The sequence below is a fragment of the Macaca nemestrina genome, chromosome 6, assembly GCF_043159975.1.
Source record: "Macaca nemestrina isolate mMacNem1 chromosome 6, mMacNem.hap1, whole genome shotgun sequence".
Lineage (NCBI taxonomy): Eukaryota > Metazoa > Chordata > Mammalia > Primates > Cercopithecidae > Macaca > Macaca nemestrina.
Window position 1 is genome coordinate 25653708 of NC_092130.1, and position 26002 is coordinate 25679709.

General features: G+C 45.5%; 1 protein-coding gene across 4 annotated transcripts in view; it reads right to left on the reverse strand.

Moving 5' to 3' along the window:
• Window positions 1-26002, reverse strand: part of LOC105482396 (La ribonucleoprotein 1, translational regulator) — a 155955-nt gene that overhangs the window by 97255 nt on the left and 32698 nt on the right. For 2 of the 4 annotated variants that reach the window (XM_071098169.1, XM_071098168.1), the window contains exon 1: window positions 25219-25507. The exons of the other annotated variants lie outside the window; for them this stretch is intronic. In XM_071098169.1, coding sequence (XP_070954270.1) covers window positions 25219-25423 — 205 coding nt within the window. In that variant the 5' untranslated portion in view covers window positions 25424-25507. Of the gene's footprint in view, window positions 1-25218; window positions 25508-26002 lie in introns of those variants that run through there. 4 annotated transcript variants of the gene reach the window in all.

Below are 26002 nucleotides of genomic sequence, written 5' to 3' on the forward strand. Positions count from 1 at the left end.
TCACACACATTAGGATGGCTAGTATCAAAACAAACAGAAAATAACAAGAGTTAGCAAGGATGTGTAGAAACTGGAAGCTTTGTATACTGTCAGTGGAAATGTAAAATGGTGCAGCCACTATGGAAAACCATATGGAAATTTCTCAAAAAATTAAAAATAGGGCCAGGCATGGTGGCTCACACCTGTAATCCCAGCACTTTGGGAGGCTGAGGCAGGCTGATCACCTGAGGACAGGAGTTTGAAACCAGCCTGGCCAACATGGTGAAACCCCGTGTCCACTATTAGCCAGGTGTGGTGGCACACACCTGTAATCCCAGCTACTCAGGAGGCTGAAGCAGGAGAATCACTTGAACTGGGAGGTGGAGGTTACAGTGAGCTGAGATCGCACCATTGCACTCCAGCCTGGGCAACAAGAGCAAGACTCCATCTCAAAAAAAAAAAAAATTAAAAAACTTAGCTGGGTATGTGGCAAACACCTATAGTCCCAGCTACTTGAAAGGCTGAGGCAGAAGGATCACTTAAGCCCAAGAATTAAAGGCCGCAGTAAGCTAAGATGGTGCTACTGCACTCGTGCCTGGGTAGACAGAGTGATGATTCCACTCCTAAAAATAATAATAAAGTGAAAAAATGTAAAAATTTTTTAAATAATTAAAAATGGAAATACCTTGACCAGGCGCGGTGCCTCATGCCTGTAATCCCAGCACTTTAGGAGGCCGAGGAGGGCGAATCACCTGAGGTCAGGAGTTTGAGACCAGCCTGGCCAACATGGCGAAACCCTGTCTCTACTAAAAATACACAAAAAAACCACACCCATAATCCCAGCTACTTGGGAGGTTGAGGCAGGAGAATTGCTTGAACCCGGGAGGTGGAGGTTTCAATGAGCCAAGATCTCACCACTACAATCTAGCCTGGGCAACAAGAGTGAAACGCCATCTCAGAAATAAATAAATAAATAAATAAAAATAAAAATTGAACTACCATATGATCCAGCAATCCCACTTCTGTGTGTATATCCAAAAGATTTGAAAGCAGGGTCTTTTTTTTCTTTTGAGACAGAGTCTCACTCTGTCGCCGAGGCTGGAGGGCAGTGGTGCGATCTCGGCTCACTGCAACCTCCACCTCCCAGGTTCAAGCAATTCTACTGCCTTACCCTCCTGAGTAGCTGGGATGATAGGCACCCATCATGCCTGGCTAATGTTTGTATTTTTAGTAGAGACGGGGTTTCACCATGTTGGCCAGGCTGGTCTTGAACTCCTGACCTCAGGTGACCTGCCCACCTCAGCCTCCCAAAGTGCTGGGATAACAGGCATAAGCCACCGCGTTCGACCTGAAAGCAGGGTCTTAAAGAGCCACTTGTACACCTATGTTCGTAGCAGTACTATTCACAATAGCTAAGAGATGGAAACAACACAAATGTCTATTGATGGATATATGAACAAGCAAAATGTGGTATATATTTTATATATATATATATAAAATATATATATTATTCAGCCTCAAAAAGGAAGGAAATCATGTTATATGTTGCAACATGAATGAAACTTGAAGACATTATGCTAAATGAAATAAGCCAGTCACAAAACAACAAATACTGTATGATGCCATTTATATGAGATATCAAAATCAGCAAATTCATAGAAACAGAAAGTGGAATGCTGGTTACCAGGGCCTGGAGGGCACGGGAAAAGGGAAGTTGTTTTTTAATGGGTGCAGAGTTTCAGTTTAGCAAGATAAAAAAAGTTCTGGAAATCTGTTTCCAACAACGTGAATATACTTAACACTACTGAATGTACACTTAAAGATGGTTAACATGGTAAATTTTATGTATGTCTGACCATAAAAGGATTTTTTTAATTTAAAAAACCCAAAACCAAAACAATACATTTGCCTGTAGACACCCGCCTTTACTCACTGAAAAACAGCTGGTTTCAAAACAGCCTGTTCAGTGTGATACTATTTTTGTCAAATGTCCTTTTCTATTCTAATATATGTAAATTATTATCATTAGGACATAAACCAAAAGATTACCAGCGGATATTTCTGAGTGCTGATTTTGTCCCTTTTGCTAATCTGTACTCTGTAACTTTTTTTAGGGAACATTTTGTTACTTATTAAAACAACAATTAAACTTCATCCTATTTCAGCCTCTGTCTTGATGTCCACAAAACTGACATAAGTTGAATTCGTGTTTTTGAAGTTTTGTTTTGTATGTAATTTGAAATCAATGCTAATAATTAATCTCAATATAATAATAGTAATACTTCCTATGTAGTGCAAGATACTTGTGCTTTTCATGAATTATCTCACATATTAACCTTTTCAGTTAGGTACTTTTTGTTTTGTTTTGTTTTTTGAGACAGAGTTTAACTTTTGTTACCCAGGCTGGAGTGCAATGGCGCGATCTCGGCTCATTGCAACCTCCACCTCCTGGGTTCAAGTGACTCTCCTGCCTTGGCCTCCCGAGGAGCTGGAGGCATGTGCCACCATGCCTGGCTAATTTTTTGTATTTTTAGTAGAGACGGGGTTTCACCATGTTAGCCAGGATGGTCTCGATCTCCTGACCTCAGGTAATCCACCTGCCTCCGCCTCCCAAAGTGCTGAGTTAGCTACCTTTTTTTTTTTTTTTTTTTTTTTTTTGAGACGGAGTCTCGCTCTGTTGCCCAGGCTGGAGTGCAGTGGCCAGATCTCAGCTCACTGCAAGCTCCGCCTCCCGGGTTCCCGCCATTCTCCTGCCTCAGCCTCCCGAGTAGCTGGGACTACAGGCGCCCGTCACCTCGCCCGGCTAGTTTTTTGTATTTTTTAGTAGAGAAGGGGTTTCACCGTGTTAGCCAGGATGGTCTCGATCTCCTGACCTCGTGATCCGCCCGTCTCGGCCTCCCAAAGTGCTGGGATTAAGGCTTGAGCCACCGCGCCCGGCCAGGTACCATTATTAAAACTCTTTCTACGATGAAAAAAATAGAGGTTATGGCCAGGCACGGTGGCTCACACCTGTAATCCCACCACTTTAAGAGGCTGAGGTGGGCGAATCATCTGAGGTCAAGAATTCCTAACCAGCCTGGCCAACATGGCAAAATCCCGTATCTACTAAAAATACAAAAATTAGCCAGGCGTTGTGGCAGGCACCTGTAATCCCAGCTACTCAGGAGGCTAAAGCAGGAGAAATGCTTGAACCTGGAAGGTGGAGGTTGCAGTGAGCCAAGATGGCGCCACTGCACTCCAGCCTGGGCAACAGAGACTCCAACTCCAAAAAAAAAAAAAAAAAAGAAAGAAAGAAAGAAAAGAAAAGACAAAAAACAGAGGTTATATAACTTGTGCAAACTCATTTAGAAATGTCAAAGCTGGCCAGGCACAGTGGCTCACAGCTGTAATCCCAGCACTTTGGTAGACTGAGGCAGGAAGATCACTTAAAGCCAGGAGTTTGAGACCACCTTGGGCAACATAACCAGACTCCCGTTTCTACACAAAAATAAAAAATAGAAATGTCAGAGCTATGTCTGATTTCAGAGCAGTCTGATGCCAAAGCCCATGTTATTAACAGCCTGGCTATGCTGCTAGACCAACATGATGTCGTAACTTGTCAACCTGTTCATGGCTTCCTTCAATAGCCACGAATCTATAATTTATGTGTTACTTAAATTGGTCAAACAATACCCCTACCACTCTCCTGGTGGCTGTAGAATATTTGTTTCAAAGATAAGACAAGGGTCAACCTCAGTCCAGAAATCTCAAGCCACATAACATTCCAGGTGGGTCCAGACAAAGCCAATGAATGAGACAATCCTGGGGACCTTGAGACTGCGATTTTATGAGACATTCACCTTTTCCACCTTACTTACTAACTCCACAACCTATTACAGCCAACCAGGACACATACCCTGCTCCCAGGACCAACTTCAATCTGAGGGTAAGGCAAAGTGCAGACAGGGAAGGATGTCAAACATGGTAATTGTAATAATATAATTTATCTCAAAAGAATGACTATGTTGATATAATTAACACTTCATATGCAGACATTTCCATCTCTAAGGAGCTCTGAGAGTCTTAAGGATGATTATTTAAATATATATCACATCCATTGCTGGAGACAAGGTCTATTGTTTTAAAAGATAATTAAAATTCCTTCCCCTTTAGAATTAAGAAGATTTCCTATAGGATGAATATTTTGCCCATCAGACACATGAATAGATCTAAATCTGGGAATTCCATACACAGGGCTGGAAAAGATCTTGAAGAGCAATCTGTCCAGGAAAGCCGAATATCTAACAATTATAACATCAATTTCAGATTCCCTGCTAATGGCAGAAATTATTAATCACAGCACTTTTTCCCACGAAGGCTGCATGTGTCTTCAGAATCTTTCGCCCAGTAGTACTCAAGTTAGCCACCACTAGTTCATCAGAGTTGGATCCTATTTGCTCTTCTGGTTATTAGTTCACTCTTATCCCTTCAACGAGTCAGATAGAAGACTAAAGTTCAGAAAGGTAAATAAGTTCACTCAAAATTATACAGCTGGTAATGCAAAGGCCACGTTACCAAACTTTTTCTTTTTCCTTAATCTCCATCCCTGCTTCTTTGCTCTATTCAGACTATAATTGGTAAATTATATGGTTTGCACCCCAGATTCACCTTTTTCTTTTCTTTTTTTTTTTTTTTTTTTTTGAGATATAGTTGTGCTCTGTCACCCAGGCTTGAGTGCAGTGGCACCATCTTGGCTCACTGCAACCTCTGCCTCCTGGGTTCAAGCGATTCTCCTGCCTCAGCCTCCGGAGTAGCCGGGATTACAGGCGCGTGCCACCACGCCTAGCCGATTTTTGTATTTTTAGTAGAGTGTCACCATGTTGGCCAGGATGGTCTCAATCTCTTGACCTCGTGATCCACCCGCCTCGGCCTCCCGAAGTGCTGGGATTACAGACATGATCCACCGCGCTGGCTCATCTTTCGTGAATGAGCTATTTTAAATGCCTCCACCAATGATTTGCTGAATGACAGTGGGACTTAACCTCTTTCAGTATCAGGTGTTTTCAAGTAGAAAATGGACACAGCAATCCAGCTTCAGATTTCCGTCTGTCTTAGCGGCAGGTTGAGATGCTCTTTTGAGAAATGTGAGCTGCTAATGAAATGTCTATGGTTATAAGGAAAGGATCAGACATTTTGAGAGCACCTTCTCCAAGAAAGGTACTGGGCTCCTTCTGGAATGTGTTTTTGCTCTAGGGGGTGTACAAATAGAGGAAGGCATTGGCTGGCTACAGCAATACGGTTATGCTAAGGCTACTTGGAGGAAGTGACATTTGAACAGGACTTTAAAGATCAGTAGGATTAAATGTTTCTTTTGATTATAAAAGTTGCACATGGTCATTACATAATTATTGGGAGAGGCAGATTGTCAAGAAGAAAAATCATTCTTATTTCCTTTACCCATCAACCATATCTTTTTTCTTCTAGTATCATTCTACTCCATGCACAGGTGTTTTTTTTTCTCCTTTCACATGGTTATGATTGATAGGCATACCATTTTATATTTTGATATTTAAAAACCTTTAAAAGGCCAGGCGCAGTGGCTCATGCCTGTAACCCCAACACTTTGGGAGGCCGAGGCGGGTGGATCACCAGAGGTCAGGAGTTGAAGACCAGCCTGGCCAACATGGTGAAACCCTGTCTCCACTAAAAATATAAAAATTAGCCAAGCGTGGTGGTACACTTGAAACCAGCGAGGTGGAGGTTGCAGTAAGCTGAGATCACGCCACTACACTCCAGCTTGGGTGACAGAGTGCAACTCTGTCTCAAAAAAAAAAAAAAAAGTCCAAATGGTGCTTACCCTTAGGGGTATGGTTTGTGACTAGATGGGAGTATGAGAGGCACTCAGCTATAGACCACAAGAATATAAGCACTTGGCTGGGCACGGTGGCTCATACCTGTAATGCCTGCACTTTGGGAGGCCGAGGCGGGCAGACCACAAGGTCAGGAGTTCAAGACCAGCCTGGCCAACATGGTGAAACCTTGTCTCTACTAAAGATACAAAAAATTAGCCAGGCATGGTGGCGTGCACCTGTAATCCCAGCTACTCGGGAGGCTGAGGCAGGAGAATTGCTTGAACCCGGGAGGCAGAGGTTGCAGTGAGCCGAGATCGCACCATTGCACCCCAGCCTGGGCGACCAGGGCAACATTCCATCTCAAAAAAAAGAAGAATATAAGCACTTGGTGAAAATGTATCAAGCTATGCATTTAAGATTTGTGCACTTTTCTACATGCGTGCTATAGGTCAAAAAAAGTTAATTAATCAGTTTCAGAAAAATACATCTATCTGGTAGAGATAATCAAGACTGTTTCTCTGTAATCCCAGCTACTCGGGAGGCTTAGGCAGGAGAATCGCTTGAACCCAGGAGGCAGAGGTTTCAGTGAGCTGAGATCACACCACTGTACTCCAGCCTGGGCAACAGAGCAAGACTCCACCTCAAAAAAAAAAGTTTCTTTGGACAGAAGGAACAGCACAAAGAAAGTCATAAAAGTAGGAAACGGACAACAGTCCAGGTTGCTTGCAATATTGGTGTTATAATATTTTGTGTAAGCAAACTACCCCAAAATTTAGGGATTAAAATTTATGAGCAATTTTATTTGCTCATAATTCTGATCTGTGGCAATTTCGGCTGGGTTCAGCTACACAGTTCTTTCTGCCAGTCTCCTCTAAAGTCATTCATGCAGTTGTAGTCATGCAGATTGACTTGGACTAGAGGTCCAAGATGGCCTGTGCTGGTTATTGATTTACTGCCTTAGCTGCAAATTTACTTTTTTGCCGGCTCTATTAAAATGGATCTGGGCCCCTCAAATGCCTTTCTCCTTTGACAGCTGGCAGGATGCCCAGCTTTGTCAGTAGAGTGTGCTGGGAAGACAATGAAGTTTTTTGTTTGTTTGTCTACTTGCTTTTTACAGTCTAGAACTATTTTTTTAATACCTATTATGCCACGAATTCATAGGGAATAGATTCCAGCAGCTCAGCCTTCTTTTCATTGGTTCTCACAAAGTGTGCTTCTCTGGGTGGAGTGGCTGGTGCTTCGGCTGAACCCAGGTACCTTTCTCTTTGGCTTTCTTCTTTTTCTGATCATTTCCCTTCACACTTTTCAGGAAGCTATCTCAGCTCTTAGAATGCTTAGTGTGCTCCATACGCAGATTAACTCTCTTGGCAAGAATCTTGCTCCTGTTTGTTTACAAGGCCAATAGCATGCTAGGTAACACTGTAGACTCTTCAGTTTTGCCATGGTAACATTTGTGGGGTATTCCTTTTTGAACAGTATCCATTCTCTCGATGTCTACAATATCATCTTACAGATTTGCATGTATGTGGCCAAAGGAACAATTCCAGGTTTCCTAAAAGACCTAGAGAACATATATCAGGTGCTTCTCTTTCCCTTTGTGTTAGTCATTTGAGTGAATTATTGGAAGGTGGCAGTTTCAGCTGAAAGGAAGAAAGAGTTTTGTTTCCTGGTTACTGTGTTCTGGCTCGCTAGGCTCCTGAAGTGTTGTGCTTCCCCCATGCCCAACTCTTGCATATGAATGGCTTCTTCAGCTTCAGGCTTCTGCAGGGCACCATGGCCAGCAGCATCTGGTAGCTAGCAGCTTCCCCAAGAATCCTTCTCAAGTGGTTGTGCAGCAACTGTCGATAAAGAGACATTGCCCTATGAACAACTTTCCCTGGCACCTGAGAGGGCTGATTTCCAGCAAGTTTCAGAGGATGATTTCTACCAGTTCCACTGAACTGGCAGGGCACCACAGTGACTTCTCTGCCATTTAGTGGGCCCTTTCCAAAAAGATTTGGATCTCAGCCCTGAAGGAGCTCTTCCTTGGGTGCTCTATGTCAACCCTAAAGATAGTGGCTGTTCCTCATACTTGCTATTCCTAGTCTTCAACGTTCTCTTTCCTTCTTATTAGTCAATCCCCTGTTACTCTAATCCTCTATTATAATTAATAATTCTTCATACGCAACTTTCCATATTCAAAGTACTGTGTGCTTTCTCTCTCCTAGTTGGACCCAAACAGATCCATTCCTCACTCATACTGTGTCTGGTGGTTGCTGTTGGCTGTTGGCTCTGCCTCTTTCTCCATTTCTCGAGAAGGATAGGCTCAACTTAATTACATGGCAGCCGAGATCCAAAAGGGTGAATACCTAAAACACAAGGCCTCTTGAAGGCAAAGGCTCAGATGCCCCATAATCATGTCAACTGATCTCTATTGGTCAAAGTAAGCCAAAGGATAAGCCGAGATTCAAAAGGAGGAAAAATTGACTCAATCTCTTGATTGAAAGAGTGACAAAGTCACATTGCAAAGGAGTGTGGGTACAGGAATGGGAGGAATTGTTGCAACCATCATGGCAAACAATCTACTGTAGACTCATTGCATCAGAATCCGCAGGCTGCTTGTTGAAAGAAGGTTCCTTGGCCCTACACCAGAGGGGCTAAATCTACAGAGTGGGATCTGGGAATCCAAAATTTTAACACCCTTGCCAAGTGATTCATACTTATATTACAACTTGAGAGCCATTAGCCTATGCTCACACAAGATTTCATTTCTCTTCTTGCTTTTGAGACACAGTTTTACTCTGTTGTCCAGGCTGGAGTACAGTGGCGTGATCTCGGCTCACTACAACCTCCACCACCAGGGTTTGAGCGATTCTCCTGCCTCAGCCTCCGGAGTAGCTGGGATTACAGGCACACACCACCATGCCCAGCTAATTTTTCTATTATTAGTAGAGACAGAGTTTTGCCATGTTGGTCAGGCTGGTCTCAAGCTCCTGACCTCAACTGATCTGCCCAACACGGCCTCCTAAAGTGCTGGGATTACAGGCAACATTTCTTTTATTTATCATCATTTTTAAAATTTTACAGATAAAGTTGTATGTATTTATCATGTACAGCATGATGTTTTAAAATATATATATATTGTGGAATAAGTAAATCTAGCTAATTAGCACTAGCTCACATAGTCATTATTTTTGTGAGAACACAACATGCACTCTCTTAGCATTTTTCTTTTTTTCTTTTTTTTTTTTGAGATGGAGTCTTGCTCTGTCACCCAGGCTGGAGTGCAGTGACGCGATCTCGGCTCACTGCAACGTCTGCCTCCTGGGTTCATGCCATTCTCCTGCCTCAGCCTCCGAAGTAGCTGGGACTACAGGTGCCTGCCACCTAATTTTTTGTATTTTTAATAGAGACGGGGTTTCACTGTGTTAGCCAGGATGGTCTCGATCTCCTGACCTCGTGATCCACCCGCCTCAGCCTCCCAAAGAGTGGGGATTACAGGCATGAGCCACCGTGCCTGGCCCCCAACATTTTTCAAGTATACAATATATTGTTGTTAACTTTAGTCACCATGTTGTATAATAGATTCCTTAAACTTAATCCTCCCATCTAACTGAAATTTTGTAACCTTTGACCAATATCACCCCAATTCTCCCTTCTCCCACAACTACCCTAGACCTTGGTAACCACCATTTTACTCTCTAATTCTAATGGGATATGATTTATTTTCATTTATGACTTCAAACATATCATTCCGTTGTCTTCTGGCTTTCATTATTTCTGTGGAGACAGTTTTATTATTGCTCCCTTCAAAAATTTCCCCTTATCTTTTACTGTCAGCAGTTACATCATAATTGGCCCTAGTTCTGTAGTTGTTTTATTTATTTATTCTGCTTAGGGTTTTAAGTGATTCTTAATTATTGACCATCATCAAATATTGCTTCTGGCTTCATTTCTCTTTGCATTGCGTCTCTTCTGTCACCTCTTCTCCCCTCCCCTCCCTCTCTTCCCATGGGACTTCAATTATATATATGTGGAAATTTTTACCACACTCCATATAAAATATGTATTATATGTGCTGAATACTTTTGATATGGTTTGGCTCTGTTTCCCCACCCAAATCTCACCTTGAATTATAATAATCCGCACATGTCAAGGGCAGGACCAGGTAGAAGTAAGTGAATCATGGAAGCGGTTTCCCCCATGCTGTTCTCGTGATAATGAGTGAGTCTCACAAGATCTGATGATTTTAAAAGCATCTGGCATTTCCCCTGCTGGCTCTCATTCTCTCTCCTGCCGCCCTGTGCAGAGGTGCCTTCTGCCATGATTGCAAGTTTCCTGAGGTCTCCCCAGCCATGTGGATCTGTGAGTCAATGAAATCTCTTTTCTTTATAAATTACCCAGTCTCAGGTATTTCTTCATAGCAGCATGAGAACAAATTAACACAACTTTCTACTGGCTTTTTGGTTCACTAATTTTTATTTTCAGCTGTGTTAATATGCTGTTATATCCATCTATTGCGTCTTAATTTTGGATGCTATATTTGGGGCTTAAATTTTCATTTGATTCTCCATGATAGATTGTACTTCTATGCAGAAATTCTCCATTTTGTCATGTAATTTCTTGACTATATTAATCACCTATCTTTTAAAGTCCATACCTCAAAATGCCAAAATCTAGATCTCCTATGGGCCAATCGCTATTGTCTACTTGGTTTTCAGCCATGTGGTTTTATCTACTGAAATATCAGGTAAAGCTAGGTGTGGTGCCTCACCCCTATAATCCCAGCACTTTGGGAGGCTGAGGCGGGTGGATCACCTGAGGTTGGGAGTTCAAGACCAGCCTGACCAACCTGGAGAAACCCCGTCTCTACTAAAAATACAAAAAATTAGCCAAGCGTGGTGGTGCATGCCTGTAATCCTGGCTACTTGGGAGGCTGAGGCAGGAGAATTGCTTGAATCTGGGAGGCAGAGGTTGCAGTAAACCAAGATTGTGCCATCACACTCCAGCCTGGGTGACAAGAGTGAAACTCCGTCTCAAAAAAAAAGAAAGAAAGAAAGAAAAAGAAATGTCAGGTAAATTTTGATTGAATACCGGGTATTGTGTATGAAAAAAATCTGAGGCCCTGGATGGTATTATCTTCCTTCAGAAATATTTTTACTTTTGCTTCTACTAGGCATTTACACCTAAGTCCTATAAGGGATTGAATTGATTGGGTGCTAGTTTTGTCAGGGCTGATGTATTTCTAATTCACATGTATTCCTAGGGTGTTGCCCTTTGGTGGCTCCAGTTGAAGACTTGAAATGTTGGCCAGGTGAAGTGGCTCACACCTGTAATCCCAGCACTGTGGAAGGCCAAGGTGGGCGGATCACTTGCGGTCAGGAGTTTGAGACCAGCCTGGGCAACATGGAGATACTGCTGTCTCTACTAAAAACACAAAAATTAGCCGGGTGTGGGGGAGGGTGCCTATAATTCCAACTACTAAAGAGGCTGAGGCAGGGGAATGACTCAAACCTAGGAGGCAGAGGTTGCAGTGAGCCAAGATTATACCACTGCACTCCAGCCTGGGTGACATAGTGAGACTCCAGCTCAAAAAAAAAAAAAAAAAAAAGAAGACCTGAAACGCTTATTAGGGACACTTCTTCTTGGTAGACTCTGAAATCCAGTTTTTATTCTATTCCCCAGCCTCATAACACTACCAGACTCTATGCTCAGTTTCTAAGCCTTTTCTTGAGAAAGAGCCTATGCCTTCTGCAGGAAAGTAGCAACCAAATATGGGGCTTCTTATCTCTCTGGAATCTTGACCCCTCAGGTCCTTGTTGCTTTGGTAGTTCTCTAATGCCTTCAAATACACACACACACACACACACACACACACACACACACACACACTTACTTTGTTTAGCTTTTGTTTTTTTTTTTTTTTTTTGAGATAGGGTCTCACTCTGTCACCTAAGCTAGAGTGCAGTGGCATAATCACGGCTCACTGCAGCCTCAACCTTCTGGGCTCAAGCAACCCTTCCACCTCAGCCTCCCAAGGAGCTGGGACTATCGATGTGATGCGACGCATGCCACCACACCTGACTTTTTTTTTTTTTTTGAGTTGGAGTCCCACTCTGTCACCCAGGCTGGAGTGCAGTGATGCGATCTCGGCTCACTGCAACCTCCACCTCCCAGGTTCAAGCAATTCTCTGCCTCAGCCTCCCAGGTAGCTGGGATTACAGGTGCCTGCCACCACGGCCAGCTAATTTTTGTATTTTTAGTACAGATAGAGTTTCACCATCTTGGCCAGGCTGGTCTTGAACTCCTGACCTCGTGATCTACCCGCCTCAGCCTCCCAAAGTGCTGGGATTACAAGCGTGAGCCACCGCACCCGGCCCACATCTGGCTAATTTAAAAATTTTTTTGTAGAGACAAGGTCTCACTATGTTGCCCAAGCTGGCCTCGGCCTCCCAAAGTATTGGGATTTGAGGCATGAGCCACCAGTCCTGGCTGTTTAGCTCTTTTAATAATTCCCAGTGGTGGCCAGGCGCAGTGGCTCATGCCTGTAATCCCAGCCTTTGGGAGGTCAAGGTGGGCGGATCACTCGAGCTCAGGAGTTTGAGACCAGTTTCGGCAATATGACGAAACCCCATCTATACACAAAATGCAAAATTATCCAGGTATGGGGCACAGACCTGTAGTCCCAGCTACTTGGGAGGCTGAGGTGCCAGCATCACCTGAGCCTGGGAAGCTCAAGGCTGCAGTGAGCTGTGATTGTGCCACTGCACTCCAGTCTGGGTGAGAGAGTGAGACCTGTTTTAAAAAAAAAAAAATTCCCAGTGAAGTGGGGGAGCAGTCTTCTAGTCCATAATTACTAATTACTGGAAATGGAAAGCCTTTGTTTACCTAACATTTACCTTGCATTTCTCCATGGGCAGGAATGACACTTTATTCTTCTCTGTAGTGCCAGGGCCTCCTCACTTTAAGTTCTCAATAGACACCATTTAAACAAATGGATAACGGCTTGTAAATTGTTTTTGCTTTCATAATCCAATGCTCTAGGCAGGGAAGGAATTACTTCTGTAGTCCTAGATATTGGACCCAGAGAAGACTTGCCCAAAAGTCCCTTGACTAAGGTCCACTGAAAAGTCAGCAGTCTAGCTGAGTCAGAGTTTTAGATTCCTCCTCTAGTAAAGAACAGATGATAATAACAGGAGCTACTCAAGATAGGGCTGCTGTAAAAATTCCATGAGGCAATGTGAATAAAGTTCTTGGCAGAGTAACTGGATCTGTAAATAGGAGTTATTGTTTAAGGAAGGATTAGTATAGTAAACAAGGTGCCTTATTCCAGCTTTCTCTCTACGAGTTTTAGGGTATCACAACAACCAGTGAAATCTCACCACTTTTCCTGTTCTGAGGGCTGGAGACTCCACTCCTAGAAGATCATGGTTGCCTCTGGCAGGGTTCAAAATACTCACTACAGTTCTGTGGATGATCTAACACCATGAAGGCAGGGTTGGAGGATAGCCCTCACTGCCCCCTGCTGAAGGCCTCCCTAACGCCTGGGAATCCAGAGTAGAGGGAGAATCAGTAGCCCTCATGCCAGGGGAGTGGGGCTGAAGGGCCCCATCTTTCTCCCCACTTGTCCCCAAACAACTCCATGTGGCAGAGTAATTAAGAGCTCAGAATCCAAATAAAGGCAGACTTGGGTTTCAATTCTAGCACACTACTTCCTGGTTGTTGGCTCCTGGCTAAGTCTCTTAATTTCCCTGACTCAGTTTCCTCACCTGTATAATGAAGTTGATAACAGCATCTACTTTTATAGAACTGTTTGAAAGATTAAATGAGACACAATAAATAGTACCTCTTATTTTTTCTCATTATTTTTCCCCCTAGAATATATGTCAGAAGGAATATACAGCCAGAGCTAGAACCTGTATCTTCACACTCTCCCTTCCCCCACCTTTGCCTATACCACCCCTAAAACAACTCACATTTTAGGGTTTACACAGTGCTTCCCAACCTTCCCCATCCCAGTCCATGGTAATTCTTGGATACCTGTGGGGCTAAACTTATGAGGAGGCTGTCTGAGGTCTGAAGGTGACTATCCCAGCAGGACTGTGGGCTCTGGCTGCCCCAGTCTCCACCTGGCCACTTATGGCCCAAGGGTTCTATATCTCAGCACACTTGTAACCCATCACTGTTCCCCAGCTGAAAACCTTAGGGTTAAGGCATTGACAACCCCTGTTACAACTGGCACTTGTAATGCCCAGCAGTGACATATTAACCCATTGTTAGTAAATGAGTCCTGGAACCAGTTACTCAGGCTCCTGGTGAGAGTCCAGAGGCCAGAGCCCAGAATATGAAAATTGGGAAGAAAATCAGATGTTGGCATTCGTCAGACTCTGCCTCAACTCACTGTATGACCTCGGCCAAGTCATTTCCCTTCTCTGGACTTTACTTTTTTGTCTGAAGCAGAGAACAGTTAAAATCTAGGAAAGAGGCTGGGTGTGCTGGCTCACACCTGTAATCCCAGTACTCTGGGAGGCCGAGGTGGGTGGATCACCTGAGGTCAGGAGTTTGAGACCAGTCTGGCCAACATGGTAAAACCCCGTCCCTACCAAAAATACAAAAATTAGCCGGGCATGGTGGTGCACACCTGTAGTTACACTACGCAGGACACTGAGGCAGGAGAATCACTTGAACTCGGGAGGCGGAGGTTGCAGTGAGCTGAGATTGTGACACTGCACTCCAGCCTGGGCGACAGAGTGAGCCTCCGTCTCAAAAAAAACAAAAAACAAACAAAAAAAAACCCTAGGAAAGATGCATGAGGTTCCTTTCACCTCTAGCAATCTAAGAATCAGGGATTCAGATGGGCACGGTGGCTCACGCCTGTAATTCCGGCACTTTGGGAGGCCGAGGCAGGCGGATCACGAGGTCAGGAAATCGAGATCATCCTGGCTAACACGGTGAAACCCCATCTCTACTAAAAATACAAAAAATTAGCTGGGCATGGTGGCGGGCGCCTGTAGTCCCAGCTATTCAAGAGGCGGAAGCAGGAGAATGGCCTGAACCGGGGAGGTGGAGATTGCAGTGAGCCAAGATCGCGCCACTGCACTCCAGACTGGGCAACGAAGAGAGACTCCGTCTCAAAAAAAAAGAAAAAAAAAGAATCACAGATTCTATGAATTCTCCACTGCCTGGCTATATCCTGTTCCTGGTGATCTGGTTCCTGTAAGTATAGAAATGATAGACTCGGCCAGGCGCGGTGGCTCAAGCCTGTAATCCCAGCACTCTGGGAGGCCGAGACGGGCAGATCACGAGGTCAGGAGATCGAGACCATCCTGGCTAACACAGTGAAACCCCGTCTCTACCAAAAAAATACAAAAAAACTAGCCGGGCGAGGTGGCGGGCACCTGTAGTCCCAGCTACTCGGGAGGCTGAGGAAGGAGAATGGTGTAAGCCCGGGAGGCGGAGCTTGCAGTGAGCTGAGATCCAGCCACTGCACCCCAGCCTGGGCGACAGAGGGAGACTCCGTCTCAACAACAACAACAACAAAAAAAAAAAAAAAAAAAAGAAATGATAGACTCTTCCTGACTGTGCAGGTGACCTCTCCATGTGCTACTGGCTGGTCTCTGAAAATAACCCCTGTCTCGCCCAGAATGAGGGGAGGGTCACACCTGTTCTCTAACCTATCAACAGAACTCCTGAGTCTTCTGTGTGTTCAGCTTCCTCTGCCCACCCACCAGCCTGGAGAGAGCAATATTCCTAGGCTCCTGAATCTCCTCTTCTCATAGCTCCCTGACATTGGGTATTGTCTGGGTAATGAAGAAGGCAGGGAGGGAAGACAGCAAAAGGAGTCCAGCAGCCTCCCTGGAGGAGGAGGTAGGGATGCTGGAAAAAGGGAGAGGACAGGGAGGCTAAAGGCAGATCATGCGGAGTCTGGGTTGCCATATTCTGCAGGAGCTAGACTTGTCCTTTCACGCAGTGAGGAGTCACCAAGGGCTTTACAGTGGAAGAAAGACATGGTCAGAACTTGTGGTCAGAACGTGTTTTGGTTCCATGGACAGCAGCCTGAGGGACAGAGAGAAACTGGGGGCTGTTAGAGAAATGAAGGTCAAAGATAATTTCATAGCAGTGGAGACAGTAAAGAGGAGATATTTAGGAGGTAAGGTGGTAGACTGAGTAACTGGGCATTCAACCGTAAATCTGACTGTGTCATTGTGCTGGGTGACTGGGATGATACTGTCATAGGATACAGGGAATATCTGGTTTGTCAGTATGGAGAGAAAGGACTCCGGGAGCATGGAAAAAAGGGTGCCAGGCTGTGGAGACAAATACATTACAATCCCTTTAACCACAGCCTTATGTTCCTTACAGCTTTCTCTGGATTGGTTCTCTCAACACTTGTGCATTATCATCTCTGTTTTGCACATGAGAAACTTTGCAAATGAGAAACTTTAGCAGCAGAACCAGGATGTTGAATTCCAGTTTCCTGACCCTTGGCCCAGCACTCAGCCGCACAAGGTGCTTCCTTGCAGTGGCTGGCAGGAAGAGCTACAGGGAAGTTCACCTGTGCCTAGGTGCTTCCCAGCTCCTCTCCCTGGCCTCCCCTATACCCCCAAACCTGCCACCAACTGGTAATGGTAACATAGGACCCCTTCACTTCTTTCAGCCTCTGCTTTCCTTTATGTCATGTGAAGTTGTGGGTGGGGCCAAATGAAGGTTTTCAACATTCGAACAAACAGAGGAACCCCCCGCCACAACACACATTTTTTTGAGACGGAGTCTCGCTCTGTTGCCCAGGCTGGAGTGTAATGGTGCCATCATAGCTCACTGCAACCTCGACCTCCTAGGCTCAAGGGATCGTCCCACCTCAGCCTCCGGAGTAGCTGGGACTATAGATGTGCACCACCATGTCGGGCTAATTTAAAATATATATATTTTTAGAGATGAGGTTGTACTGTGTTGCCCAGGCAAGTCTCCAACCCCTGGGCTCAAGTGATCCTCCCACCTCAGCTTCCCCAAGAGCTGGGATTACAAGTGTGAACCACCGGGCCCAGCAACCCCCTCTTTTTTTTTTTTTTTTTTTTTTTAAGACAATGGAATCATATGAATCACTGAAATGAACTCAAATAGAAAAGAACCTTCTCAAGTTGAAGCAGAGATTAGGGATGCAGACACAGAGGCTATCTGGTTGGATGGTTTTCCTGCTTGCTACCTCAACTCATCCACTGTTTGACAGCTTCCTTGACACTTCCAGAGTCTCCAGGGTTCCATAGCCCACAATTTGCAAACTACCGGCCTAGCAGACTCCTGCATGAACCTCCCAAAACAGAGGTTCCCAGCCTGGGTCCACAGATAGAATTCAGGGTATCTCTGAACTTGGAAGGAAAAAAAAATTTTTCTTCTCTTTTCTTTCTTTCTTTCTTTCTTTCTTTTTTTTTTTTTTCTCCCAAGACATGGTCTCTCTCTGTTGCCCAGGCTAGAGTGGCACAATCTCAGCTCACTGCAGCCTCAACCTCCTGGGCTCAAGTGATCCTCCCACCTCAGCCTCCTGAGCAGCTGGGACTGCAGACATGTGCCACCACACCTGGCTAATTTTTAAATGTTTAGAGATAGAGTTTCCCTATGTTGCTCAGGCTTGTCCCAAACTCTCAGGTTCAAGTGATCCTCCTACCTCAGCCTCCCAAAGTGTTGGAATTACAGGTGTGAGCCACCACACCTAGCCTCTGTTTTTCAGTTATGGACCACTACAAACCACTGTCTTTATTTTCCCTAACCTGTAAGTCAAGTTAGCATTTTGTTTCGTTATAAATGTAGGCAATGACCCACAGTAGTATTGGCAGTTCCTGTGACTGTGTCACCAAAAGAAATCATAGATATTTTAACATCACATTATAGTTGTTGCAGATCTTTCAAAAATACCATTTATGGTTAGTATTAATTTTTTTTTTTTTTTTTTGAGACAGAGTCTCGCTCTGTTGCCCAGGCTGGAGTGCAGTGGTGCGATCTTGGCTCACTGCAACGTCCGCCTTCTGGGTTCAAGCAATTCTCCTGCCTCAGCCTCCCAAGTAGCTGGGACAAAAGGCACATGCCACCATGCCTGGCTAATTTTTTGTATTTTAGTAGAGACGGGGTTTCACTGTGTTGCCCAGGCTGGTGTCAAACTCCTGAGCTCAGGCAATCCACCCGCCTCAGCCTCCCAAAGTGCTAAGATTACAGGCATGAGCCACTGCGCCCGGCCAGTATTATAAAATTACCATAGCTATATCTTTTTTTTTTTTTTTTTTTGAGACAGAGTCTAACTTTGTCACCCAGGCTGGAGTGCAGTGGCACAGTCTCAGCTCACTGCAACCTCTGCCTCCTGGGCTCAAGTGATTCTCGTGCCTCAGGCTCCTGTGTAGCTGGGATTACAGGCATGTGCCACCATGTCCACCTAATTTTTGCATTTTTAGTAGAGACGGGGTTTCTCCATGTTGGCCAGCTGGTCTCAAACTCCTGGCCTCATGTGATCCGCCTGCCTCAGCCTCCCAAAGTGCTGGAATTACAGGCATGAGGCCACCACACCCGGCTACAATAGTTATATCTGCTGCTAGACTTCATTTTTAATGTACTAATAAAGAATCACATATTACTACAGCAATTTCTTTTGATAGTTGTATTTCAGGATGATTGGTTTCCTTTGTCATCCTATGTATTCTTTGTATTTAAAAATACCCTGAGAAGGAGCCCATAGGTTTCACAGATTGTCAAGGGATCCATGAAATCAATAAGGTTAAAAACCCTTGTCCTAGGACTTCTCTTCCAGAAGAGAGGGAGCTGGGAGCTTGCTGAAGGCTGCCAAAAGAGGGTATGTAGGGCCTAGGATCCCCAGAGGCCCCTCTGCTTCCATGTGTACTCTCTGAGCCTGAGGAAAATGAGACAGGAAACTGGGACAGGAGCAAAGGGACTCTGAGAAGTGGAGCAGAGGCCAATAGGCCAGGCTGGCAGGGCTCAGGCTAGGGGCACCAAACTGAATTTCTTAGCCCCCACCCCAGCCAGGCTTCCCAGGACTCCTAGGTCCTAGTCTTGCTTCAGTCATTTCCCTTCCCAGCCTCAGTTTTCTTCTCTGAGCTAATACAGTGGGAGCAATCATGGCTTCAAGGTCAAGAGAGACCCTGCTTCTCGATCTACTTCTGCCTTGCCTTGCCACATGACTTTGGGCAGGTCATCACCCCTTTCCACATCAGCTTTCATATCTGTGTAACAAGGAGATTGGCTGGCTCAAGGATAGCAAATTTCTAATATAGATACTGCCATTCCCCCTTGCCATACCCACAACAGACATTGTTGAGAGATCTCAGAGTCTGATCATTCCATGCCCATAGGTAGCTTCTGAGCCTTTTCAACACTCTACTTGTTGACTGGAATTGGCAAATGAAGTGGAGCCTATTTGCTATTACTGTACTAGATGATCTAGCTGGGCACAGTGGCCTATGCCTCTGGTCCCAGCTACCTAGGAGGCTGAGGCAGGAGGATCACTTGAGTCCAAGAGTTCTGGGGTATAGTACACCATGCTAATCAGGTGTCTGTACTAAGTTTGGCATCAATGTGGTGACCTCCCTGGAGAGGGGGGCCACCAGGTTGCCTACGGAGGGGTGAACTGGCCCAGGTTGGAAATGGAGCAGGTCAGAACTCCAGTGCTCCCATGCTGATCAGTAGTGGGATCACGCCTGTGAATCCCACTGCACTCCAGCCTGGGCAAAATAACAAGACCCCATCTCGAACAAATCAGTGAACAAAAAAGAAAAAAAAGAAAGACAAAAGAATAGATGATAAGGCACCACCTACATTTCTATCTCTGATATTTTATCGCTTTAAAGATCTGATCTCAGAAACCCAAGTAAGATACTAGCTAGATGCAGAGACCTGTAAAGGCGGCTATTTCTGCTGATGAGGTGGCTCATGCCTGTAATCTCAGCAACTCAGGAGGCTGAGGCAAGAGGTTCATTTGACAAGAGTAATTTGAGACCAGCCTGGCCAACAAAGTGAGACTCTGTTTCTATAAAAAAAAATTTTTTTTATGTTAGCTGGGCATGGTGGCCTACACCTGTAGTCCCAGCTACTAGGGAGGCTGAGGTGGGAGGATTCCTTGAGCCCAGGATTTTGAGGCTGCAGTGAGTTAAGAAGGTGCCACTGGGCCGGGCGCGGTGGCTCAAGCCTGTAATCCCAGCACTTTGGGAGGCCAAGACGGGCGGATCACGAGGTCAGGAGATCGAGACCATCCTGGCGAACACGGTGAAACCCCGTCTCTCCAAAAAAAAAATACAAAAAACTAGCCGGGCGAGGTGGCGGGCGCCTGTAGTCCCAGCTACACAGGAGGCTGAGGCAGGAGAATGGCGTAAACCCAGGAGGCGGAGCTTGCAGTGAGCTGAAATCCGGCCACTGCGCTCCAGCCCCGGCGACAGAGCGAGACTCCGTCTCAAAAAAAAAAAAAAAAAAAAAAAAAGAAGGTGCCACTGCACTGCAGCCTGGGTGACAGAGTGAAACACTGACTCTTAAAAAGAAAAAAGAAAACAAAAGGCTATTTCTAACCCATAGGGGTGTGTGTGTGTGTGTGTGTGTGTGTGTGTGTGTGTGTATGTGTGTGTGTGTGTATGTGTCAGAGAAAGAGAGAACATTCTCAGCTGGGCTACATATTTTCTCTCATGTAGCAAAAATGGGGTCAGAATAGGACACCCAGAAGCTGAAATCTCAGTAGAGCTCCTCATGGTTCAGTTAGGCCTCCTGGAACAGATGAGTGGAGGCACGTGGAAGTCAGACTTTTTGATCAAAGTACTGGGAATTGGCATCCTACCAGTACTGATATCATCAGGCCTTTCCTGTCCCTAAATGTCCTGTGTCACAAAGAATAGCAGTGATGGTGACAGAGAGTGAATAACACCAGTCACTTCTGGTATAATTTACATGGACTCAGATTAGCTAGGTAGCCAAGATGTGCTGGACACTTGTGGTTTCTTGCAAAGCAATGCAGAAAGCCACTTAGGAAGTTATTTCAGAGTATGACTAGCCCAGGTTACAGCAGAAGCCTAGACAGGTGTCATAACTTACCTAATGTCACAGCCGTTCAAGCCATCACTAGGACCAGGGCCCAGCTATGTAAGTAAGGAGTAGAGTGCAATGCAGAGGTTGAATAACCACAGGCTTGTGGGGCCAGGCTGGCAACACAAATGAGAAAGTAGGCTGGGTAGAATAGTAGGGAATGGTAGGGACTGTGGCAAACTAGATGTCACATGCCCTGTTTAAACGCAGCAGCTAATATCAGTTCAAGTTGGTTGTTGGCATATGAGAATGTGGACATATAGTGCCAGATCTTTCTTCTGGTTTTTAAAGACATGTCAGACTTTAGATTTTTATATTAAATAGTCTCTCTCTCCTTTTTTTTTTTTTTTTTCTTTTTTTGGAGACAGGGTCTCATTCTCTTGCCCAGGCTGGAGTACAGCAGCTTGATCTTGGCTCTCTGCAACTTCCACCTCCCTGGCTCAAGGAAATCCTCCCGCCTCAGCTCCTGAGTAGCTGGGACTACAGGTGCACACCACTACACCCGGCTAATTTTTAAATTTTTTGTAGAGATCGGATTTCGCCATGTCGCCCAGATCAGTCTCAAACTCCTGGATTCAAGCAAGTTGCCTGCCTTGGCCCCCCAAAGTGCTGAGATTACAGGTGTGAGCTACTGTGCCTGGCCAAATAATCTCATGTTAAAATGTTGCCATCAGCTGGGTGCAGTGGCTCACACCTGTAATCCCAACACTTGGGGAGGCCAAAGCAGGTGGATCACTTGAGGTCAAAAGTTCGAGACCAGCCTAGCCAACATGGTGAAACCCCATCTCTACTAAAAATACAAAAATTAGCCAGGTGTGGTGGTGTGTGCTTATAATCCCAGTTACTTGGGAGGCTGAGGCAGGAGGATCGCTTGAACCCTGGAGGCGGAGGCTGCAGTGAGCCAAGATGGCACCACTGCACTCCAGCCTGGGTGACAGAGTGATACTCCCTGTCTCAAAACAAAATAAAATGTTGGCATCTAACTTTTTAAACAGTAAAAGGCTGGGCATAGTGGCTCATGTGTGTAATCCCAGCACTTTGGGAGGCTGAGGTGGGCAGATCACCTGAGGTCAGGAATTCAAGACCAGCCTGGCCAACATGGCAAAACCCCATCTCTACTAAAAATATAGAAAAATAGATGGGCGTGGTGGCAGGCGCCTGTAATCCCAGCCACTAGAGAGGTTGAGGCACAAGAATCGCTTAAATCCAGGAGGCAGAGGGTACAGTGAGCTGAGATTGCACCATGCCACTCCAAACTGGGCAACAGAGCAAGACTCCATCTCAAAAAAACCAAAAAATAGTAAAACACCACTGTGTAGGCCAAACAAAACACAACTGAGAACTGCAGTCTAGCCTGATTTGTAAATTCTGGTGGAAGGGGTAAGGGCCCCAGGCTGCAGATTTAGACATATAAAGACCTGAGTCAGAGTTCTGCCACTGCATGTATAAGTAACTTTATTTAAGATTTGTAGCCTCCCTGAGCTTCAGTACTTTCTCCTGAGGTCAGGAATTCAAGACCAGCCTGGCCAACATGGCAAAACTCCATCTCTACTAAAAATATAGAAAAATAGATGGGCGTGGTGGGATGAGAATAGTAAAATGGGCTACTGTGAGGATAAATGAGGTAATGACTTTAAAACATCCAGTAAAATGGTTAGCTCATCGTAGGTACGCAATAACTATAGCTACTCCACTGAAGTTCCTAATTGGAGGAACTCCCAATCCCTTCTGCTCCCTACTCCATCCACTTCAAATCTTTTTCCTGAAGGTTTGGTCACTCAATATCCCTGGAACTCTAACTCAGATACCCAAGGCACTCAAAAAATACTCGCACACACCCTGCATTCACTCTTGGGAGGATTTTGAGATGCCAAGGCTGTACCAAGGAAAATGTTTAGGAGCCTTCCCTGGTCAGCAGCAATGTTTCAGTGTTGATTAAAAGACAGGCTTGGTCAGGCACGGTGGCTCACGCCTGCAATCCCAGCACTTTGGGAAGCTGAGGTGGGCAGATCACCTGAGGTCAGGAGTTTAAGACCAGCCTGACCAACCTGGAGAAACTCCGTCTCTACTAAAAATACAAAATTAGCTGAGTGCGGTGGCACATGCCTGTAATCCCAGCTACTCAGGAGGCTGAGGCAGGAGAATCACTTGAACCCGGGAGGCGGAGGTTGCGGTGAGCCGAGATCAAGCCATTGCACTCCAGCCTGCGCAACAAGAGCAAAACTGTCTCAAAAAAAAAAAAAAAGAGACAGAGCCTTGCCCCAGAGCAGAGGACTGCTTAACATGACCCTTCAGGGGCCTTAAAATCTTCAACTTTAATTTCCTTTTTTTTTTTAGGAAATGTTGCCCAGGCTGGAGTGCAATGGCGTGATCTCGGCTCACTGCAACCTCTGCCTCCCAGGTTCAAGCGATTCTCCTGGCTCAGCCTGAGAAGCTGGGATTACAGGTGTCTGCCACTACACTCAGTTAAATTTTTTGTATTTTTAGTAGAGACAGGATTTCACCATGTTGGCCAGGCTGGTCTCAAACTCCTGACCTCATGATTCGCCCACCTCAGCCTCCCAAAGTGCTGAGATTACAGGCGTAAGCCACCATGCCTGGCTTCATCTTTAATTTCATTAGCTCCTGTGCACATGCACATATGCATATATGTGCATAACGCTCACACACATTGTTGCTCAAATATCTGCCTAAATTCCCTACTCCTAGAAACTGTTTTGGCTTTCACTTTCACTGCACTCCTCCTACCATAGGCTCTACTCAGAGGGAGGGTGCTGCCACCACCCTTGAAACCAACATTCTCTGAGATTTATTTACTCAGCAGGGAGCTGCAGGAAAGGAGAGAACAGGAAAGGCTGAAGCTCAAATGACTGCATAGAAGGGGCTTTGAAAAGAAAAGTGACTTACACCCAGGGTCATCAGTAGGTCTTACAATATATATTTGAGCCCAAGATCCTCTACTCCAAAGTGCCTGTTCTAACCACTGTATTATCCTGCTGCTTCCAATGGGGCCACATTCCAGGACTGGGTTCCCATCCCAGGAGTCGTTAGAAAATACCATGACTCAGTGAGATATTTCCCCTTTCTTTCTGTTTATATGATTCTACATTTCAAAAAGTCCCAGTAAATAGTACTTTTTTTAAAGTAAAAGGATTTAAACAAGCATCCACGATTCCATCATAATCAGTAATTCTTTTATCGCATTATCACACAATGATTGGAGAAAATAATTACTACAGAGGCCACCTTTTACACAACATTCATTACCTTACCTCATCAATTCCAAAATGTATTTTTAAATCTGAATTTATCTTAAAATCGGTGGAATCTAAGTTTCCATGGAAGACTTTATTTGGTCATAAGAAAAATCCTGCTAGGCAAGCATTGCTCAGATTACAATCCCCATTTTGCAGCTGGGAAAACTGAGTTCAAAGAGGTAAACAATTTGCCTGAGGTCACAGAGCTAGTCAGTGCAGAACCAGAACTGCAGGCCTATCTCCCGATTTTCAGCACAAGCGGTATCTACCGTATATTCCTGGCCTCCAGGCCCTGTGTTCATCCCTACCTGTTCCCGTCACCCTCCTGGCCACACCCTCACAGAGGGCTGAGGGAGACCTCAGCTACTCCAACCAGGCTTCCCTAGCCTCAGCCAGCTAGAGGTGGGGTAAACTCACTGTGGGGACTCCTGGGAGCAGTCTCTCCACATAGGAAGTTTTTAAGTCCAAAGCTTTCACTTTCAAGAATGAACCCTGTGTGTGAGGCAGCACTGCAGAGACCAAAGCTCAGGTTGGGTGTGAAGGCAGGATTTTGCTGGTGTCCTTATAAACCCCATGCAAACTAGATCTAGGAGTTCCCCACCTGGGGACCCCATTCCCTGGAAATTACTCACAAATGCTCTATTTTTCATATTTCAAAAGGTCAAATGAAAACCAAATACCGACTCTAGATAAGATCTCACAGACAGAATAAAACACTACATTGCTTTTGGCTAAACTTGCATCAATTTAGTGGTTTGTTTCTGCTAACCAAAAAACACTGATTGGCTATTACAGGGCCACAATTAACACAGAAGGGGAAAACAATTAACAAATTATTATGTAACAGGTGCAGCTTGACAGACTTAAATCTTTCAGAACAAGGGGTGTGACAAGGGAAAACAATAAAAGAGGAAAGCCGAGAGCGGAATTTGAGCTCCTCATTTTCCCAGATGGGGAATGTGAGGTTCAGAGAGCTGGAGTGACTCGCTCAGGGTCACACAGCAGGGCTGGAACCAGCACCCAAGGTTTCTGCCCCTAGGGAGAAGGATCTTCCCACCACACCCTGCTGTCCTGAGGTTCGAGAAACGCAGAGTGCTAGGACTCACCAGGGTTGCTGAAGGGGGCCAGGCCAGGGAATGGCAATGGCTTCTCCCTGTCACCTGTGGGCTTCTTCCTCGGGGCAGCTGCCAAGGCCACGCTGTTTTTCCTCCCTGGGAGTCTGCCAGGGCAGCTAGGTGTGGGAGCCTCTTGGAAATCCAGCTCTGGGTGAGGGAAAGGAGGCTTCTCTGACAAAAGCACCCTCCAAAGCATGGAGTGACCAGGGCCTGGGGTCACGATGTGGCCCTGGAGGGTTTAGGCACATCCAGATCGCACAGCTGCCTCCTGGCTCTGGCCCGGGAGCTCTCCAGGTTGCCAGGCTAGTTTTCCTGCCAGATGCTGGGTGCCTTTAAGAGAGCAACGGCAGCTCATTGGCCGAGAAAGCCTCCCCCACCTCTTTACCTGAGCGGGGAGCACAGATCGGGTAGGGGCAGAGAGACTTAGGTGAGTAAACAAACGGTGGCAACCCTCGGAGTCTCCCCTCCTCCACAGCCCTGGTCCTGGGCTTCCTTCCTCACCTCCACTCTCCACCCTGGAAAACAAGCTGGGGCTAAAGGAAGAGCAAAACACTCTGCAAAGTGCTCAGTGCAGTTCAGACTACATGATCGCACAGTGACCCTGGGGCAGAGCTGTTAGTACGTCTTCTCTTTTCGGTGGAACAACTGAGTCCTTGGAGTGGTGAAGTGGCTTGTCCAGTTCACACAGCCCTTGCAAGGAAGGTCGACAGAGAGGGATGGTGTAAGGATCCAAACCCAAGTCTCCTGCCTTTGACTTCCCATACAGTGCTGCTGG